At 42.9% G+C, this 16,743-nt stretch overlaps 1 protein-coding gene across 1 annotated transcript; it reads left to right on the top strand.

The window, feature by feature from the left end:
• Positions 1-938: 938 nt before the first annotated feature.
• Positions 939-15,524, top strand: KCNJ8 (potassium inwardly rectifying channel subfamily J member 8). The gene is made up of 3 exons (XM_073317996.2): positions 939-1,187; positions 2,376-2,824; positions 8,012-15,524. Exons 2-3 carry the CDS (start codon positions 2,460-2,462, stop codon positions 8,910-8,912), a joined length of 1,266 nt encoding a protein of 421 aa, XP_073174097.1. The 5' UTR covers positions 939-1,187; positions 2,376-2,459; the 3' UTR covers positions 8,913-15,524.
• The last annotated feature ends 1,219 nt before the right edge of the window (positions 15,525-16,743 follow it).

Raw genomic sequence — 16,743 nt, 5'->3', positions numbered from 1 at the left:
CTTTAAAGATGTAAGACATTATTAGAACTATAACATAATCAATGTAAATGAGATTACAAAAATATAGGCTAGAGAAGGGGTTTCATTTTATCAGCTTTTTGGCTGATTGGCTGGTTTTAATAGAAGTCTTTCAATTAGATAATGAAAACAATAATAGTAATCTAAAATCTAATTTAAATAATTCTGTTATTTAATTCTTTTATATTTAAAATGATTTGCCAGAGCTTTAACATCCCTATTCAACTTTTTCATGTCAGGTTTAAAAGGTTTAGTACCAAAGTTCTGAAGTTTCATTTTCAAAAATGACTTTTAGGCACTTAAGAACCTACGTCCCATTGACTTTCAATTGAAACTGAAGTCTCTATAGGGTTACTGGGGGAGATTTTTCAACTTGAAAGCAGAGAAGAGTCCAGCTTTTCCTGGTATTTAGACTCCTGAGCGCCTAAGTCGCTTTTGAAAATGGGACTTAGGCTGCAATGTCATGTGGGTGCTTCGGACAATGTTACCCTGCCTTATTATATGACTTGGGGAAGAGCATTGAGGGTCAGCCCCTATAGTCTTTACACAGGCAAATCGCCCACTGAGTAGAAGGGAGTTTTGCCTGAGTAGGGACTTCAGGAGCAGTGCCCTGTTATCCTGACCTTTATAGTTTAAGAAGGAAATCAAATCCCCCTGTGCATCGATGGAGTTTCGGATTCCAGAACAACCTCCTTCCAAAAAAAAAAAAAAAAAAGCTGGGCGCTGTTTAAGTGTTTGGGGTGCGGGGCTGTGATCTGCCCCCCCTTTTTCTCTCCCCCCCCCCCACTCCCCCCGTTCCACACACCGCTTCAGCACACTCCCCTTGACCGCCGCACTTCCGCCGGGGGCTGCCTGCCGCCCCGCCGCTGCGGGACAGACAACCCGTCACAGAATAGATCCTTACACAACCGGCTGCCTTGCTGAGCATCACCTCCCCCTGGAGCCCCGCGGGGAAGGAAGCCGCCCGGGGGAGCCCGAGACATCGGCTTCCTGAACTTGTCCTGTACCGCAGCACGAAGCCAGCCTCCCCCCAGCCCCCTGGAGAAGGATCTCCGCGCCCGGCTACTGCTGCTGCTGCCCGGGTGGGGTGGGCGTCCAGTCGGCTGCGAGGCGATGCCAGGCGGCTCCGGGGCTCTGAGCCAGCGTTCCGACTCCTGCTCGGGATTTTCGTAAGTTGCAGCTCTCCTTCTGGGGGTCTTTGCACTTCCTCGTCAGAGATCTCCTCCCCTTAAACAAGCCGACCAAAGTAAGATCAGGTGCCTGCAGGCGTCGTTCTCCCTTTGAAATGGACTGATCAACAGTGGGGCGTTTTCTCTCCTGGTAGAGCGATTTCGACTTCAAGTGTGAGGTCTCCAGAAATTGATCCCCCCCAACCCTCCGCCCCCCGCCGCCACCGCCCACTCGTTTAGGTCTGGTTGGGAGAGGGTACGGAGGGGATTTTGTTTTTGTTAATTTACACATATTCTATGTATTTAGGGTTGCATCGTATTCATTCTAACATTTGAGCAAAAAACAAAAAAAGCTGGAGATGAGGTGAAGTTGAGGTGCATTAGGATGATTGCTGGGTGTGAGTGCAAAGCACCCGTGCAGATTTTCAGTGCCAGACCAGCTTTTTGTGATTTTGATCGCATGCATATTTAATTATACAAAATACAATATTTATTTTAATTTTCATTATTATTATTTGCTTGATTTGGAGGGAGAAAAATCCCCCCTGCCTAGCTCAACAAATGGTCAATAATTTCCCAGCCAGGTAATGTGATATTTCCCCACACATCTCTATTTTAATGTTAAATACATGATGCTTTGGGACCAGACTGTGCAGCCCTTATTCATGTGAGTCAGTAACATACCAGCGGTCTTACTGACTTCAGTAGGGCTATTTGGAAAGGGCCACCTAGGTGAGCTCCACTATCTGACCCTTGTTAAATAAGGGTCACAGTCTGCAAATTCGTTAGCATGCAAGTAACACTTACTCACATGAGTACTTCCATTGAGCAGAGTAATTACTTGTGTGCAGTTGCTGCATGGTTAAGTGTCTCGATAGGATCTGGCCTTAGAGCATGGATCATTATTTACTTTGGTCCACAGTTATAAGTCCTTTCTGTGGCTTTCCTCACTACCAGTGTCCAAAATAAATCACTATTTTTATTCCTTTTAGGATTTGTCCCTAACTGCCTTTATAGCAATCACAGTCTAAAATGAGCATATAATAGCACTGTAGAATAATCTTAAAGAGACATTTAACTTAACAGCTGTTCCCATGAGGGCCATCTACTCCACATTCCTATCATTTTTATTGTCTGGGAAAAATGGGAAATAGATGGCAAACTAGATCTTGTTCTTTCTTTCCTCAGGATGTAGGAGGACAGATAAGGGACAAAAGGGAGACCAGTGGAAAAGCACTTGTGTCCTGCTAGGTGGACTATGGTGGCAGGAAGATGTTGGCCAGGAAGAGTATCATCCCTGAAGAATATGTGCTGGCACGGATTGCTGCTGAGAACCTTCGCAAGCCACGCATCCGGGACCAGCCCCGCAAAGCTCGTTTCATCGCCAAGAGCGGGGCGTGCAATTTGGCTCACAAGAACATCCGCGAGCAGGGCCGCTTCTTGCAAGACATCTTCACCACCCTGGTGGACCTGAAGTGGCGCCACACGCTGGTGATCTTTACCATGTCCTTCCTGTGCAGCTGGTTGCTCTTTGCCATGATGTGGTGGCTGGTGGCTTTTGCCCATGGAGACATGGATGCTAGCACCGAGAATTGTACAGGCAGTACTAAATGGACACCATGTGTGACATGTGTCAGGTAAAGTACAGTAGGAGGTATAAGGAATAGCAATGATGTAAATGCCACGCTGCCCAAGCCTAAAACTAGGCTTTGGTTTACTTGAACTGTTCTGTACAGTATAGACAACTGAAAAGTTGAGTGTTCTCCACTAGGTTCCACCAATTCCTGCAAGCCCCCCAGGCTTGGGAAATATCATACCTCAGAATTCTTTGATGCCTTACCAGATCTCCCAAAAGCTGATAGTGACAGAGACCCTGCTGCTTTTCAAATGTCTCTACAGTATGTTGATAACTTTCCGTATCTGTAAAGATAGAGTCTGCTTCAACAAAGTGGCCCTTAGGTGTGTGTTGTAAATTGTTTAGTCCTGTCTACATCAATAACACTATCTTGAACACAGTGTGGTCCATAGTGAATTTCATACCATGACACAACAAGAAATGGCTTATCTTGAGAACTATATTTTGGCTTCGGAAAATCAGTCCAAACTTTCAAAGATGTCTACTGAATTTGGTTTCAGAGTAGCAGCCGTGTTAGTCTGTATTCGCAAAAAGAAAAGTGAAGTGAGCTGTAGCTCACGAAAGCTTATGCTCAAATAAATTTGTTAGTCTCTAAGGTGCCACAAGTACTCCTTTTCTTTTTACTGAATTTGGGTGCTTCATTTTCTGGCTTGTCCAACTTATGACACCTTAGTGAGGCTTGAGTTCCAGAGAATGGAAAGCATCTGAATATTAGGCCTCTTTTTGATGTCTTTAGTTGGGAAGCCAAAAATGGAAGTACCCAAAATCATTAGTCACTTATGAAGATTTAGGCTATCAATTTTAATTACGGGACAAGTGCTGTGACACACTGCATCAGTATTTATCTCAGACAACAAGAGCTAATGTGAAAAACACTACCAGAGTGCTACGATAGGGGTCACAGGAGTGTGTTCTTTTCCTTTTACTACCAACACAACTCCCAGAGCATTTTCCAGAGCATCAGCCAAATGACTGATCAGGAGGGAATTCCACATATACGCAGTATATTTACAGACTCCAAAGAGCTAACATTAATAGGAGCAAGCAATGAGACCATTCTGTGATATGTTGAATAAGATCCATATTTATAGTACTCGTTCTTTGAACAGAAAGAGCCTGATTAACCATTGCCCTGTCATTTATGCCAGTGCAAGGTGGGTGTACAATGCTACTGAATCAGAATGGCTGCATTTTGCATGCATTTTGCATACACTTTGCATTGTTGTTGGGACCACACAAGGGGCAAGGTGGTATAGAAGTAGACTCATAATATCTGAGTGTCCACTTTTATCTCCCTCTCTGTCTCGGTGATGCAAACACCATGATAGCATGTACAAAATTCCAAGTGGTATTATTTCTGGCCTAAAAAGGATGATGTTCTTCACCCTTTCCCTTGTTTTTATTCTGCTTTCCTAAGTGGGGCTATTCCCCTTCCAAGCTGGACTAAACTTCATTACATTGATTGATTTTTCATTTGTTCATTCTTAGGAACTAGCTGCAAGCCAGAGCTTCTGAAATGAGCAATTATGGCTCAGATCACCTCTGTGAGGGAACTCTGTCAGGCTCCTTTTTCCTTTCTATTGTTCAAGGAAAGGCGGGGCAGGGTTTGCAGCAGCAGAAAGGGCTCCATCCCACAAACCTGCTGCTCTCAGGGGATCTGCCGGAAGGAAGGGCCATTGGGCACTGAGCTTTCCACATTTGGTCTGGGACTCCCTGCCTTGCCTTTCAGCTTCAAAGCAGCAGCACGGCTCCAATGGAGCCTCTCCTATGGGACTTTCTTGCTGGCTGCTACCCCGGACATCCCCTTCCCAGAGGACATTTCATGGCAACGGAACGCACATGCACTAAAGTTCACACTGATTCATGTTTTTTGAGGAATCCGCATGATATTCGGCCTTATGCCAGCTGGGGGTCACGTGAGCACAACAGCTTTTAAGCCATGCCTCCAGGCATGTCCCTAGTAGTCCCGTACACTAGAAGACTGCTTAACTGTCTGCTTCAGGCAGGTTTATGGCTGCTTTCTGCTGCCAGTGTGGTGCAAAGGGGCTGGTCTTCTCTCTATCCAGACCAAGGTTCTGGTCTTCTCTCTATTCCATCCACTGGCATTACCATTGTTAAGCCTCCACCAATCCATGCAGGATTTAAGATACAAAATCCCTATTCAAACAATTCCAGTGAGGTCACTACATTTTACTGCAAGGGAAATGTGAAGGTTATTCATAGAATATCAGGGTTGGAAGGGACCTCAGGAGATCATCTAGTCCAACCCCCTGCTCAAAGCAGGACCAATCCTCAATTTTTGCCCCAGATCCCTAAATGGCCCCCTCAAGGATTGAACTCACAACCCTGGGTTGAGCAGGCCAATGCTCAAACCACTGAGCTATCCCTCCCCCAGTTATAACTAACTGAAACATAGGCATGGGAACTATGGGTGCGAGGGGTGCTGCAGCATCCCAGGGGTCTCAGCTGCCGACCCCTTGCCTGGGGTCCTGGTTGCCCGCCCCACACCCAGAGTCTCGGCTGCCGCCCCAGGCCCAGCTCTGCTGCCACCCTGGGGTCTGCTGCCACTCTGTGCCCGGGGCTTTGCTCTCAGCCTCAGCTGGGGAGGGGGAGTTGGACAGGGCTTAGGGGGCTGGCTTTCAGCACCTCCACTATTAAAAATGTTCCAGCGCCACTGAACTGAAGTGAATGAAGGATGAACATAACTTTTTGCTTTAGCACATGACAAAGAGCACATGTTGTCATATGGTATTAGTATCTGGAGTGTTTCAGGCCAAAAGGTAGATAACCATCTATCTTCTAGTCATGAAAAGTAATTTTTCATTGGCAATAAATGATTCTGTTCTGTTAAAACTGGCTACCTATTCCAACAAAGTTATGGAACAAAAATATTGTCACTAATATTTTTAAGAAGAAAAACTGATTATCTGATCTAAAACAAATATTTGATCTTGTCACTATATACAGTCAAAATAAAAATTAATAATAGCCAAAATTTTAAAGCCTGTGTGCCTAAAGTTAGGCTCTTAAACCATATTAGACATCTAACTAAAATCTTTTCATGTAGGTGCTAAAATGTGGCTTTAAGAGACACCTGGGTTTGAAATTTGTAATCAACACTTAGTACTCATAGAGCACTTTATGTTTTCCAAGTGCTACATAACTATTAACCACACCCCTCCATGGTAGGGTAAATATTGGTATCTTGCCCATATTCCAGACAGGCAGATTGTTGCCAAAGCTGAAATGGGAATCAGTGACAGACTTGGGATTATTACAATTAGCAGCTCCCTGGCTTTTACTTCTGTGTTCACATGCTCAGCTTGCTAGACCGTAGTTTCCTGAAGGACTGAGTTTACACTATAAAAATGTGGATTCTTTTTCAAATAAATCATTTTTAAAGGAAATTAGAGTATTTGAAGTTGCAGCCATTCACTTCGCTCTGCATGCAGCTGAATATTCGTCACCCTTTCACTAGTTCCATTAAATACCATATTAACCCCTTCATTCCTGAATTCTTTAGAACTACGTGCCAAAAACAAAAACAAAAAACCCACAAAAACACACCACATTAGTGGTGATTCCCAAGAATGAAAAGCTTTTAAAAGCCCCCGGTTTTTAAACATGCTTATCAAATTTGGATTAGAGCTAGCGAGAACTCAGCAGTCTCATTACTGGGAGTCACTTCCTTTAAGATGAGTTTTCTCTTTCCACAGAAAAAATCTCCCTGATTTTGCATGTGCTATAAAACGTTTTGAATTCTTTTCGTGACTCCTGGTCCTCTAGTAGTTCGAAGGACTGTTCCAACTTATCCTGAAGACATAGTCAAAGGCTATGTCTACACTACCGCAGTAAGTCGACCTATGCTATGCAATTCCAGCTACATGAATAATGTAGCTGGAGTTGACGTACCTTAGGTTGAGTTATCGTGGGGTCTACACCACGGGGGGTCGACGGGAGAAACTCTCCCATTGACTTACCTTACTCTTCTCATCGGGGGTAGAGTACAGAGGTCGACTGGAGAGCGATCTGCTTTTGGTTTAGTGGGTCTTCACTAGACCCGCTAAATTGACCTCTGGTGGATCGATCTCAGAGCCTCGATCCCGGCTGTAGTGTAGACCTGCCCAAAGAGTTAGTTAAGAGTTGATCAGGTTTTGTTCTTGCAAAACCAAACCTGAAACAAAGTATGATTCAGATTTACCTTTGTGGAAAGGACATATATATTTCATTAACATAACTCCATTATATATGTAGATGTTACATCTGGGTGGACTGTAATATATGAAAAGGGCCATTATCGTATTTGTTCATATGTATCAATATAAGATTCCATGTATGGCATGTCCAATAAATAATCCACTTTCTACTTATGTAGCATTCACATATAAGTTACAAAACTAGATCCAGATTTAAATTTTGAAGCTGGCCTTATCTTGACAGTGCCTTGAACCAAAACACTAGGTCAAACTACGCCCAACCTTTGGGAGATGAAGGGAATGAGTGTAGAGGCCCATTGTATTCATTCAGCTGCCTAGCCTCACTGGCTTACTCTCACTCATGAACAGCATGGTTACTGCAGGAGCCATGCTTCTAGGGGTTCCCCTAGTGTGACTGTCCCCAAAGCCCACTGGTGGGGCTAAAAAGTGCAGAGGGGAAAGTAGTGTAAGTTAACTCAGGTTGTACTCACTGCACTGCTTCCCCTCACTGGTTTGGAGAGTGGGAGAATCTAGAAAAGTCAACCATATCCTCCACACTCCCTCCTCCACGCCCCCCCTCCAATGCTGTGGAAATGGAAGGTGTGGCACTCCTGACTCAGAGGTTTCATTGGGTGGAGAGAAAGAAAAGAAAGAAAAGAACAAGAGTTAGAGCTCTCTGCCTGCTGATATGGAGAAGAATATGGACCATTAGGCAGGGAGGTTAGGTGAAGAGAAAGAGAGCCAAGGCCAGAGAGAGAGTCAATGGTAGTATTCAGGATTTCCAGGCAATCAGGTCTGTCCTTTGACCGTTAAACAATGGGTCTTGCTCCTGCAAATGTTGAGCATGCAAAACTGCCATGGAAGTTAATGGGAGTTTTAAGTGTGCAACAATTGCAAGAATGAGGCCTCTTGTTGCTTCCTATTCAGTGTACACTGTTAACTTTTCTACTTGAAGTATTTAGATAACTAATTGTATGCAACTTTCTCTGTAGGTCTTTCACTTCTGCTTTCCTCTTTTCCATTGAAGTTCAAGTGACCATTGGTTTTGGAGGCAGAATGATGACAGAAGAATGTCCCATGGCCATCACTGTCCTGATTCTGCAGAACATCGTAGGTTTGATTATCAATGCCGTCATGCTGGGCTGCATATTTATGAAAACTGCCCAAGCTCACAGAAGGGCAGAGACCTTGATTTTCAGCCGGCATGCGGTGATTGCCATTCGTAATGGCAGACTTTGCTTCATGTTCAGAGTGGGAGACCTGAGGAAAAGCATGATCATCAGTGCCTCGGTGAGAATACAGGTAGTGAGGAAGACGACTACGCCCGAAGGGGAGATCATCCCTATACATCAGCAAGACATCCCGGTGGATAACCCTATTGAAAGCAATAACATTTTCCTGGTGGCTCCATTGATCATTTGCCATGTCATAGACAAGCGGAGTCCTCTCTATGATATCTCTGCTAGTGACCTTGTCAACCAAGATTTAGAACTTATAGTGGTACTTGAAGGAGTAGTAGAAACCACTGGCATCACCACGCAAGCAAGAACATCTTACATAGCAGAGGAGATCCTGTGGGGTCACCGCTTTGTGCCCATCGTAACGGAAGAGGAAGGCGTGTATGCGGTTGATTACTCCAAGTTTGGCAACACGATCAAGGTAGCAGCTCCGCGGTGCAGCGCTAGGGAGCTGGATGAAAAGCCTTCCATTCTCATCCAGACTCTTCAGAAAAGTGAGCTGTCTCATCAAAACTCTCTGCGGAAACGCAACTCCATGAGGCGGAACAACTCCATGAGGAGGAACAACTCCATGAGGAGGAACAACTCTTCCCTCATTGTGCCCAAAGTACAGTTTATAACACCCGAGGGGAATCAGAGTATGTGCGAAACATGATATACAACCTCACATGAGGCTGAGTCTCCGATAAAGGTTGAGAGGCCAAAAATGTTTTTCAAGAAACAGAGACAAAATAGAACTGTACTGGAGCTATTTATTCTGTTACTTAGTGAAAGCATCACATAACAGCAGTAGGAAACACTATAGCACTAGGCATATTAATGAACGAATAATGGCACTCAGAGTAAAGGAAGCATGGTTCACTCATGTAATGTATTTTGTATTAATATGTGTTTTAGTGGCATGTTAGATTTCTTTCCTTTCAAGGAAATCTATCTGATACTTTTCTACAGACTATCATAAAATGTGTTTTACTTTTTACTTCTGGATTACACACTGTCAGACAGTGGGCTGATTTTCAATAGCACTGTGCACCCAGTAGCTTCCAATTATTTATGTGGAATGCATGGATTTAAGTTTAGTAGATTCATTGATTCCAAATGCCAGAATGGACTTCTCTGATCATCTAGTCTGTCCTCCTATATAACACAGACCATAGAACATCTCCAAAATATTTCCTCTTGTACATCAGATCTTGATTTAAAAATTGCCATTCCTGTAGCATCTACCGTGACCTCTGGTAAATTGTCCCAATGATTAATTACCCTGACTGTTAAAAAAAAATATGCCTTATTTCCCATCTGAATTTGTCTAGCTTCAACCTCCAGTCTTTGGATCTTTTTATACCTTTGGCAGCTAGATTGAAGAGCCCATTATCATATATTTGTTCCCCTCGTAGATAATTATAAACTTTAATCAAATCACCCCTTAACCTTCTCCTTGATAAGCTAAATAGATTGAGCTACTTGAGTCCATCACCACGAGACATGTTTTCTAATCCTTTAATCATTCTTGTGGCTCTTCTCTGAACCAGTTTATCAACATCCTTCTTAAATTGTGGTCACCAGAACTGGACACAGTATTGCAGCAGTAGTCTCAGCAGTGCCAAATACAGAGATAAAATAACCTTTCTACTCCAATGCAAGTTACCCTGTTTGTGCATCCAAGGATCACGTTAACCTGTTAGTCACAGCATCGTTTTTTGGAAATCAAGTAAAGTGTTCATAAACAATATCCTATTATCTTTCAATTTATTCTGATTAAATTCTTCATCCCAGCTGATTTGCCTCAGAATTGTTTTCAGCGTTGTAACTTTTCTCTCAACCATTTGGTGCTGGCCACTGTTGGAGACAGGATACTACTCTAGATGGACCTTGGGTCTCAGCCAGTCTGGCAAATTCTATGATCCTCCTGTGGTAGAAACGTATGGCGAAAAACAAATGTTTTGGAAATGTGTCTACTCGTCTGCCGCCTTCATCTCTTGTCCTTGAATATTTTCTTAAAACGTCAAGAACAATACTGTCTAGACTATTAAGGAGCAATGCCAGAGTAGTGTAATGGTTACCATAGACTCAACAAGGCAGTTAAAAGAACATTTTGAATGCTGCATATATTTTGAGAGGGAGGCATTATCATTTAAAGTGGCATTCTTTAAAAATAAAACTCTAAGGGCTCAGTGGTAGCTTTGGTGCCACTGCCCTGAGCAGAGGGTGGTGGTGGAGCTGAACCTCTTCAGGAAAAGCACCATGGAGATTGTGCCTTGGGCAGACAGAATGGGCCAGATTTACAAGGCTATTTAGGTATCTGAAGATGCAGACAGGCACTTAGTGGGATTTTCAAAAGCACCTAAGCAGGTTAGGCACCGATCTGTATATTTAGGTGCCTAAATAGCTTTGTATGTGTGAGCTAATCTTCTTAGTACTGCTCTGTGTGCATAGGGTCTGAGGGGAAGTGGGGATGTACATTCAGTGCACCAGCCCCTTATTCTAGAGCAGAGCACTCTCTCTGGTGTAGTGGCCCCACTCCACTCCTGAAAAATCCATTCTGGGTTTTATATGACACCTAATGCATCTTAGGACACAAATTATATTTGGTTCCAGGCAAAGTTTGATTTGTTCAATAAGCCTTTACTTTAACACAAAATCTTAATATATCAGTTAAATCCTTTCCAAGGCATGGGACAGCATGCACCTCTCACCTGTCTTAACTTACTTCAGAGGAACACAATCACTTCATTCTATTATCGTAGCTGATTCATGCAGAACATTATGTTTTCCTTTATGTTTTTAATCAGGACAGTGGTATTCACAAACTATCACCAATTTTGGATATCTTTTCTTCCTTGAGAAAATAAGACATCTTGTGAAACCAGCTTCCAAATTCTTAAGTGATTATTATTAGCAAATGATTACTGAAAAAGCTGTTGGCATGAGACCAGAGAGGAGCTTTTGCTGGACCAAAACTTTTTAATAAATGACAAAAGGAGCAAAACTTTCATTATTTTTGACAACTTTTGTACTCTACTATTCTCTGAGGAATGTCTGGTGTTTCCAGAGAGTTGAAGCGGATTTGGAAGGAAACTTCAAGCAATAAGTCCTATCCAATTAGGTTCTGATTTTGTTCTGGGCTATCGTTGTGTACCAGTTTCATAACAGGACACATTTTGAAGAGCAGCACTGTGGTAAGGGTGGACCAACTTAAATATTCATGGTAAATAGGCCCAATGGCCTGTGATGGGATATTAGATGGGGTGGGATCTGAGTTACCCAGGAAAGAATTTTCTGTAGTATCTGGCTGGTGAATCTTGCTCATATGCTCAGGGTTTAGCTGATCGCCATATTTGGGGTCAGGAAGGAATTTTCCTCCAGGGCAGTGTTGGGGACACTGGGGCATGGCCACTAGGTAACTCGAGGGGATGGAAGACCACGAATGTCGATGAAGCCCTCTCACACTAGGCCCAGGTGTCCTTGGCCCCCCCGCCTGGAGGCACACACAGCAGTTATGCTGAGAATCTGCAACACTATGTTGCAGAGTCAGACTGCCTGAAACTAAGCAAGGCCAAACAGGGGAGATATGGAAGAACAATGCTGAATAAAGCAGCTTTACGTATAGTTTAACAAATGATACAGAGAACCAGGGAACTAGCTGGGAACTGGATTGGCTGGCTATATGGATACTTAGGGCAGCTTGCTATTGGATAAGTATGCTGGGAAAAAGGATGTATAAAAGGCTGTGTAACTTCCTGCTCTGTGTACAGGATTTGAGATTCAAATCTCCCTGTACCTTTTTGAAGCTTCAAATAAACTTTTCTGCTTCTCCACCCCCTTGTGATTATTGGGTGTAGCACTCCGGGTAGCGAACCAACTCAAGCTGTTGTTCAGCCTCTCGGCACTGGGTTCCAGCAACAGCAGATTGGAAGAGGCCTGGAGGTTTTTCGCCTTCCTCTGTAGCATGGGGCACTGGTCACTTGCTGGAGGATTCTCTGCTCCTTGAAGTCTTTAAACCACAATCTGAGGACTTCAATAGCTCAGACATAGGTGAGAGGTTTTTCGCATGAGTGGTGGGTGAAATTCTGTGGCCTGCTTTGTGCAGGAGGTCAGACTAGATGATCATAATGGTCCCTTCTGACCTAAATATCTATGAATCTATGAATCTATGAAACTCCAAAAAGGCTCACATGCTTTATCAGAATTTTTCAAAACCTTTGTGATGACAGAATGCTTGGCTCGGGGATTCATAATGAGTTAGGAAGCGGTTCACTTCTAGAGTTTTGACTTATATCCAACCCAGGTCAGTATGAATGGAGACAAAATTGTTAATCTCTAATGAAAATGATGTATAGGGCCATGAAAATGAAACTGAGAGTCAGGAACCTCTAAATTTTAATCCTGACTTGGTTACTGACTTGTTATGTATTCTTGGCCAAATCTAGACCAGAGCTGTTCTAAGTGAGACAAGCTAGAACAGAGCAGGGTCACCCAATAAGGAGAAGACATACAGGACCACAAATGGTCCTGAAAGGGCCCAGGAAGGCCAGGCCGCACTGAGGTTCACCTAAGAAAAGCTGCAAGCAGATTGGGGTGTCTCAGAGTTCCTGGGAAGAATGGGAGGAACTAGTGCCAGAGCAATTTAGCCGGAGACTTGGATGACAGATGTGTCAGCCCAGGACCTGTAATTAACGATATTACCAGGAACCTTGTGAGAGTGTAGTGTAGATATTGTTTCAGGAAGCAAATTGGGAAGGATTTATATCTGAAGTCTAGTAAGTTCCTATCTTGATAATTTGACATTAATCATACATAGCAGTTACTAGAAATTTTGTCTCTGTGTAAAGACTGAATTGACTGCCAGCGTAAAACCGTCTTGTATATAAAGATGGTCTCCTTTTGTCAACAATGTTTGCATAGCCAGAATAGGGGTTAAACCCTTTTTCTTCCCAATTTCCCCCTCACTTCAGATGTTCATGGTTTTAATAAGGAGGTACATTCATGGTACTCCCAGACTAATCAGCGTGATAAGCAATAGTCTCTCCCATCCCAATCTGCTTATGATCTGTCTCCTACCTTTCTCTTTAAACTGTCTTGAGAGAATAATGTTTTCCCACTTCCCTTTAAGTCGTCTTGGAGCTTGAAGAGGAAGATCTTTCACATGACAACTGCTCAGGTGACCTCTGTAAACATCAGATGAATTTCCATATTCCTTTGTCCATTTTCTCAGAGAACTTAATTCTACAGATGTAAGATTAATGCTGCTCTTGAGAAATAATCAGAGAGATTTAGGCACATGTAGTTAGAACATACCTTAGTGGGGCCTCTGACTGATAAAATTTATTCCCTGGCTTTCAGAAAAGATTATTGAGCTTTAAACTTGTGAGGTCTTCAAGCGGTTTCCTAATGAAGAAGCTCCTTTTTAAAGCACTGAAGGATTGCCAGTTAATAGTGGAGGAGATTATGGTCAAATAATTGCGGACCATAATAAGAGTTAAGGGAAGACAAAAATTACATAAATAGGTTTTGTAACAACCTCTTTTCCCCCCTACATTTTAATTCACACTAATAAATAGTTTTAACAGGAAGCGTGATTAACCATTGGAACAAATTATCAAGGGAAATAGTAGATTCTATGTCTTTTGAGTCTTCAAATCAAGATGGGATGCTATGCTTTAGCCAACCACAAATTACTGGATTGAATAAAAGGGTAACAAGGTGAAATTATACAACCTGTGTTATACAGGAGGTCAGACTAAATGGTCTAATAGTTCCTTCCGGTCTTAAAATCTATCTATAGGGAGACTCATTGTGAATTGATGACTTTTGATCCTGATCCAATGGAAAAACTCCATTGACTTTAATGAGTTTTGGATCAGGCTCTTACTGAATTAGTAACTTAATAAATACAATTAAAATAACCCCAGGATTATGCATCACCACATTGTTGATTTTATTGATACATTTAGTTCAGTATTAATTACGGATACTTCATAATGTACTTTTAAACATCATGTAGTATAGTTTATAAAAATAAGGACACCTTAGCAATCTGGGAACTCTCTCCAGCCTCTACTATGAAATCTTTGCTTAGCCGTGTGGGTAAGAGATTCAAGTTTTATATGGATCAACAGAGTGAGGATAAATGAAGTGCCACTGTACTGTGTTTATAATTTGACAGTACTTGAACTGTATTATTAATAACCTGTGCAGACTGTAAGCAAGGAATGACACTGAATTGATTTGTAAAGTCTTGTCATGGTTTAGGTCATAGAATCCTAGCTACCTAAGAGACTACATCTCTCTCCTTACAGATAGGGTGACCATATGTCCCACTTTGGCCAGGACAGTATCCTTTGTCCTGTTTGCCCAATATATTCCTCCGTGTCCCCCTAAGGCAAGAACGAACAGGACAAATGCCCAGTTTTGCCAAAAATGTTGTGACGTCCGTGACGTCAGCTCGGGTGAGCCGCAACACCAGGCGACTCGGGCCAGCCTTGAGTTTGGCAGGGCTCAAGCAAGAGGTGACGCCAGGCAGTGTCTCATTTTCGGTTTAGGGAAATATGGTCCCCTTACTTAAGTACCATTGCTATAGTTGCATTAAACTGTAATAATAATAAACATTCGTTATAACCCGCAAACTTGGCCCTCCTTCACCAAATCTTAAGTAATTCTTGTTCAAGGCATAATTTGGGGGATGATCTCATTGGTTTTAGATCTTTGGTTTTGGTCTGATCAACAACCTGGAAAATATGTCTATTTCCACCAACTCATGCTTTTAGGAACATTCAACTCCAGAACTCCAAGGAAAACTCAGGGTCTGCTATATCATCTTAATAAATGAAACTTTTTTTATTTGTATTGAGAGCATTTGATAATTGCTAGTTGTCTGGGTGGCCAGTTTTAGATTTCACAGTATTTCCAGAATTATATTTTATAATAAGAGACATTCTATGCTCAGCCTTAGCCAGTATTTCTAAATGTTATAAACAGAGAGTAGTCATGGCAGATCAGATTAAATTGTTTCTTATAAGTGTTATTTTTTTCCATTCACAAAGAGTAACCATATTCTCTCAGTCTAAATTATTTTTATTTTAGATTAATGGAAGCAATGAAAGAGAAGAGAAATAATAAGAGCTCTGAGATAGATCCTTCCTGTACTCCAGCTACTTTTCACCACTTGTATACCAAGAAAAAAATAATGTAAAGCTGAACCTGCCTTTGGAAAATGTTTGGCCAGAAAACTAGTTTTAAACTCTGTGTAGCTTGAAAGATTGTACCTTCCACCAACGAAAGTTGGTCCAATAAAAGATATCATCTTACCTACCTTGTCTCTCATATATCCTGGGACCAAAATGGCTGCAAAAATATCACCAAAAAGTTTTACGCTCAGCAGCTTTCAAATGACAGATTTTTTTTCTGAGCATTTATGTTTTCAAGTGTGGTTCGAAATATTTCATGGCAGTCATTTTTTCCCATGAGAATAATACCACAAGTCTGCTCAAATATTAATTCAGATATTGTGATTAAAGATAATACAGAAAAGCAATAAACGAAGAACAAGTTCACATTTTCAAGAATTACGTGATTACAGTGCCATTGCTTGTGAAATACCACTGTGGTTCTTTGGAGTTTTGTAATACACAACATTACTATGGTCATTTTTTTCCAAAATGTCGATTCTCCATAGATAAATTAGATCATGAAATGCCTGTTGTTGGTTGGTTGGTAGTGACTGGTGGCCCCAAATACCTGCATTGGTGGCCAGGGCCACTTTTCACTACTGAGGCTCTGATTTAGCAAAACACTAAAGCACATGCTTAACTTTAAGCATGTGAGTAATCCCAACCCTATTTACAAAGTATTTAAGAATGTGCTTAACGCCAAGGTCAGGCTTAAGGCCCTGTCTGCAGACAAAAAGTTGTAACAGTTTAAGTAAATCAGTTTAGAAACCAAGGGTGAAATCCTATGCCCCTGGAAGTCAATTCACCCCAACTGAGTTAAATTAGTGCAATACTTTTGTGAGGCCATTCTTACATTGGTTTAGCTAAATGTTGTGCGTAGAAAAGATTTAAGTCTCATGGGACTTTAAGCTGGGCTCAGGAGCAGATTTACAATGAAACACACAGTGCCCTGGCACGGGGCCTCCCCAGCTACAGGGGGCCCCAGGGCCGGGCAGTCGAGCACCGTCCAGCACCCCGTGCGGGGGCAGACGCTGTGGGGGAGAGCAGGAGGGAGCCGTTCAAGAGCCGTGCCGGAGGCGCAGCGTCGGGTGCGCTCTCCCTGCCAGCGAGCCGGGTTCCTGCTGGCTCCCGGGGCTCCTGCTGCAAGCCACGTGAGGGGCGGGCTGGGGGCGCGCTGTAGGGGAAGCACTGGTGGTGCGTCCGTCCGCGCCTATATCCTGCTGCCTGCTTCTCTGGGTGCCGGGCAGCGCAGGTGCAGTCCCTGGTGCGCACTGCTGCTGGCGGCCCCTGGAAAAAAGCCAAGGGAAGGGAGCAGCA

Source organism: Lepidochelys kempii, chromosome 1 (assembly GCF_965140285.1).
Source record: "Lepidochelys kempii isolate rLepKem1 chromosome 1, rLepKem1.hap1, whole genome shotgun sequence".
Lineage (NCBI taxonomy): Eukaryota > Metazoa > Chordata > Testudines > Cheloniidae > Lepidochelys > Lepidochelys kempii.
The sequence above is the reverse complement of the archived record's forward strand: the minus strand, read 5'-3'. Positions and strand labels throughout refer to the sequence as shown.

Bases quoted from the DNA above. Each gene is read 5' to 3' on its own strand.
- KCNJ8 (XM_073317996.2), top strand. From the start codon at position 2,460: ATGTTGGCCAGGAAGAGTATCATCCCTGAAGAATATGTGCTGGCACGG. The intron at 2,825-8,011 runs GTAAAGTACAGT...CTTTCTCTGTAG, and splicing joins CCATGTGTGACATGTGTCAG to GTCTTTCACTTCTGCTTTCC.